The following is a 4385-nucleotide window of genomic DNA, read 5'->3' on the forward strand; positions in this document are numbered from 1 at the left end:
ATGTTTCTAAACCAGATGTAGATTTCTGAAATTGTCCCTCTTTCTATTACCTCTGTCCTTCTTTTTCTCCAGTTTGCACATATTTTCATAGCATTCTCTTAAATGGCACTATTCTTAAAAGGCAGATAACTTTAATTGATCCTTACTCATCTACCCTAAAAATCAAACTTATTATCTCAAAACTTAATGTGGAATTAAATAGCAGATGCCCCAATGCTCGTGCTGGGTATTAGATGTCTGAAAGATCTCATCATTCACCAGACCAATGCCCACAAGTTGCTATTGACATTGTATCACACCTGGTTTTGAAGGTGGGGAGTGGCAGTGCAAAGCAAGCAAAATTAAATCCCTCAATGTGGAGGTTGTTTTCTTACTATGTAGGACCTGAGGCACAAAGGGTGTTTCATATCTGTAAGCAGTTTGAGAAATGTATAAAAGCCGTTTCCACTCCGAGCATCTCTATCCACATCTCCTGGCTTGTTCTCCTTGGTGAACAGGGTAAGTCTGATTTGGCTCAACCTCTATCCTTCTCCGGCTTTTTTTTCTGTTGATGCTAAATTTTACATGGTGTTATGGATTGGCAGGTTAGAAAACTGTGTGTGTCAGAAGGTGTTATCCTTAGAACAGAATGGGAAGTTTTGCTATGCCATTTTGAATAATCATTTCCCAGGCATTTTACTTGCAATTCAGGTTCTACATACATTATAAAATCTAAAAATATCAGAGTGATCATGGTATCTACCACCTTCTGCCCCATAAGGGCAAATATTCCTATTTGGAATTTGAGTGCTTCTAGGGAAGTACTATGAAACTATAGAAATAGCACTGGCTATATCTGACACTTCCTGTCTTAACTTGCTGTAAATACATCACCAAACTTTAGCCTGTTTCATCTGGTCTTAATAAATTAGACTCATCATGCTACAAGAAAAAGCAGTGATCTCAAGTGTGGGATTCACCATACATGACACTAGCTGTCTGCATCTCTGCATGAAATCTAGGGGATCTTGACAGTAAACAGACTCTAGAATGTGATTTATGTGACCAGATGTAGGTATACTTTGCAAGGTAATGAACTCTAGCCTGTCACAATTTCCACTGTAGGCAAGCACAGGCATCTAAAGTTAGGTGAAAATTGCTGCACCTGAAACCTGCTTACTGCTGTGTGTTGCAGACTCGCAGCCATCACAAGAAGGATGTCTCGCTACAGCGAGTCCTGCAGACCCTGTGGGGTGACCTGCCCTCAGCCGATTGCCGAGAGCTACAATGAGCCGTGTGTGCAGCAATGCCCCGACTCCAGAGCAGTGATCTTCCCCCCGCCAGCTGTGGTGACAGTCCCGGGCCCCATACTCAGCTCTTTTCCTCAGGAGAGCATTGTGGGATCATCAGGCCCAGCCTGGTTGGGGAGTTCCTTCAGTTCCCAAAGCTCCCGGGGCTACGGGGGCTCCTCTGGTCTGGGGGGCTATGGAAGTTCTGGGGGCTCCTCTGGCTATGGGGGCTCCCAGGGCTATGGGAGGTCCTTTGGTTTGGGGGGCTATGGGAGCTCCGTGGGCTTGGGGGGCTCCTCTGGCTATGGGGGCTCCCGGGGCTACAGGAGCTCCTTTGGTTTGGGGGGCTATGGGGGCTCCCTGGGCTTGGGGGGCTCCTCTGGCTATGGGGGCTCCCGGGGCTACAGGAGCTCCTTTGGTTTGGGGGGCTATGGGAGCTCCGTGGGCTTGGGGGGCTCCTCTGGCTATTGGGGCTCCCAGGGCTATGGGAGCTCCTTTGGTTTGGGGGGCTATGGGAGCTCCGTGGGCTTGGGGGGCTCCTCTGGCTATGGGGGCTCCCGGGGCTATGGGAGCTCCTTTGGCTTGGGAGGCTACGGAGGCTACAGTAGCTCACTTGGGTATGGCCATTCCCTAGGGTATGGAGATGACATGGGCTATGGGGGCTCCCTGGGTTATGGGGGCCAACAAGGGTCCAGCAGCCTTAGCAATTGTGGGAGGTCCTACAGCTCTGGCTTCTCCTCCTGTGGCACGGGGTATTACCTCCCTGGCACCCAGAGGTGGGGCAGGTCCCGCCGCGGGAGCTGTGGGGCTTTCTAAAACCCCCAGCATGGTGCCCTGAAGCAAGGACCGCAGCATGAGGACATGGAGCAAGAGCCATGGGGAGCAGCAGCATGCATCAGCTGCCCTGGCACGGGGGCAGGAGGAGGCTGTGCGTGCCCAGCAGCCCACTACCCCGTGCCACTGTGTGTCCTGGCTGCATGGCTGAGCCTCGGTAACCCCGACATCTCTGCATCACCTCAGCTGTCCCCTGGGTCCTGAGTGGGGTAGTGGTACCAGAACATGATGCCCGCAGCATGCGTTTCCCCTTGTACTGCCTTGATTTTCTGTAATTGGCTGCTCTGCTTCTTTCTCACATTAAAACCCCATGGTGTTGCACAAGAGCTTTTCTGGTTTTCATTTGTTCCTCAGCCTTCTCTTGGAGCAATATTCACTCTTGTGCAGAGAATAAATGCCTACAGCCCCTCAGCAGTCCAAGTGTCATGACAAAAAATGAACCTTGTTTCAGCCCTTCACACAGTTCTTAAGCGTGTCTGTTTACTTTTTTCTTTGCAGGACTTTATTCATATAAGTACTCTGCAGAAGATTTCTGTCAGTGCAAAGTGATCTAAAAATGGCTTGAAGATAGTTTTCTGTGTCCTTGTTGTTATGTTGAAAAATGTTGCATGCCCAGATTATGGTCTCAGTTTAATTGTAGAAATAAATTAAAAAGTCAAAATTCCTTATTATGGGAAAATGAAAATTTTCCAGTGATGATGAGGAGTTACTTTCCTGAGCAGGAAATACTTTGTGGTATTGAAATTAATTCCTAGTTCTCACTGACATGTTTTGTACATTTTTCCTTTGAAGGGGTCGTTTCCTGAGCCATCGTTCATAGACATCATGATGGGATGTATATGTTGAATTGATCTTTGAGCTCAGATGAGTTCACAGACTCTGCTTTGCTTGGCAGAAGAGGTCAAATAAATGATGAAGAAATGTGGGGTTTTTTTCTTAGGTCTAAATGTTCTTGTTACCATAAAACAACAGTAGCCAAGGGAACAAGGGGAAAGACCCATGAACGGCAGGAGTGGGATTTCTGCAGGGTTTATGAACTTTTGTCTGCTGGTGATGGGAATGCAAACCTGATACCAAAAGCTGAACCTCACAGTCTGTAAGATTGTTAACAAAGCCACAATTAAAAGCAAGGCGGGGTGGGGGGAGCAGCAATCTGATTGCATTATACAGCAGTACATTAATAAGAATGAAAGTCAGAGGAAAACACCACAAAGCTCTCCTTTATTGACACAGTTTAAAATCCTCACATTTCTTAAATTAGTCCATGATGAATATCCTCAACGAGCATAAAATGAGAATCAATATAGGAAGAATGGAGATCACTAATTCAAAGAAAAAGATTAAACAGGGATGATCCTGCTACCTTTAGCATGGCCCACAGCTGCTGTGGAAGAACTGGCTGTGTTGGCATGAGGAGTATGGGCTGCAGTACCTGTTGCTGAGTATGGAGAAGGCTGAAATCCCACAGCAAAGAGGGGCCCTGAAGTTGTACAGGTCACTGTAGGGGCAAGGTATCACACAGAAGCGAAAGAACAGTGGGACCTGGCGGAGCTGGTGCCGCTCCCGGGCTGAGGAGGCCAGGCGAAGGAGCACTGCCAGCGCCTGTCCTCCTCTCTGCCCTTTCCCCAGCTCTGCTGTAAGCCCCACCTTTTTCAAAGGCTCTCCCTGCCCTGCCCGCTGCCTGCATCCTCCCCGCTCCCAACACCGCCCAGCCTCGCCTCGCCTCGCCTCGCCTCGCCTCGCCTGGGCATCTCAGGACCACCCTTTGCCCTCCCACAGCTGCCCGGCACACGCCCCCAGGGTCTCCCCAGCTTGGCACAAGGAGGGAGGGAGGGAGGGAGGCACCAGGTGCATGCAGGAACTCTTTATTGCGCCCAGAGGGGAAAGAGAGACTGTCAGAGAGACGGTGAGCAAGACCCAGAGAGGCTGCTTGCCACATCTTGCGGGAGGCAGGGGGATCTTCTCCAGAGCGCGGCTTCTCGCTCGGGATGCGCCCTTGGTGCGGCGTTAGAGAGGCCGAGGATGTGGCCCTGCAGCCCCGGCAGGGCCTTCCAGGTCCACCTCCTGCCCTGTGCAAGAGCTGGGAAGAGAGGGGAGGAGCGCAGAGGGCAGGAGCAGAGGGCAGGCAAGGGCCGAGGGTGTGCGGCACTGCCAGCTGCCCAGGCGTTGGCTGGGGCTGGGGATGCTGAGCACTCCTCGGTGCCTGGTGCCCGCCAGCTCAGCCCTGCGTGGGCGGTGGTGCTGGCGCTTGGGCCGGGGGCAGCGCCTGGGGCTGGGCTGGCT

The 4385-nt window shown here is 51.0% G+C and overlaps 1 protein-coding gene across 1 annotated transcript; it reads left to right on the plus strand.

Moving 5' to 3' along the window:
• Positions 1–1196: 1196 nt before the first annotated feature.
• LOC142595606 (uncharacterized) lies at positions 1197–2084 on the plus strand. The gene is made up of 2 exons (XM_075724245.1): positions 1197–1516; positions 1706–2084. Exons 1-2 carry the CDS (start codon positions 1197–1199, stop codon positions 2082–2084), a joined length of 699 nt encoding a protein of 232 aa, XP_075580360.1.
• Positions 2085–4385: the final 2301 nt, after the last annotated feature.

This window comes from Pelecanus crispus, chromosome 22 (genome assembly GCF_030463565.1).
Source record: "Pelecanus crispus isolate bPelCri1 chromosome 22, bPelCri1.pri, whole genome shotgun sequence".
Lineage (NCBI taxonomy): Eukaryota > Metazoa > Chordata > Aves > Pelecaniformes > Pelecanidae > Pelecanus > Pelecanus crispus.

Coding starts and splice junctions, on each gene's coding strand:
- LOC142595606 (XM_075724245.1), top strand. CDS start 1,197: ATGTCTCGCTACAGCGAGTCCTGCAGACCCTGTGGGGTGACCTGCCCT. Junction 1,517..1,705: donor GGCTCCCAGGGCTATGGGAG/GTCCTTTGGTTT, acceptor GGGCTATGGGAG/CTCCGTGGGCTTGGGGGGCT.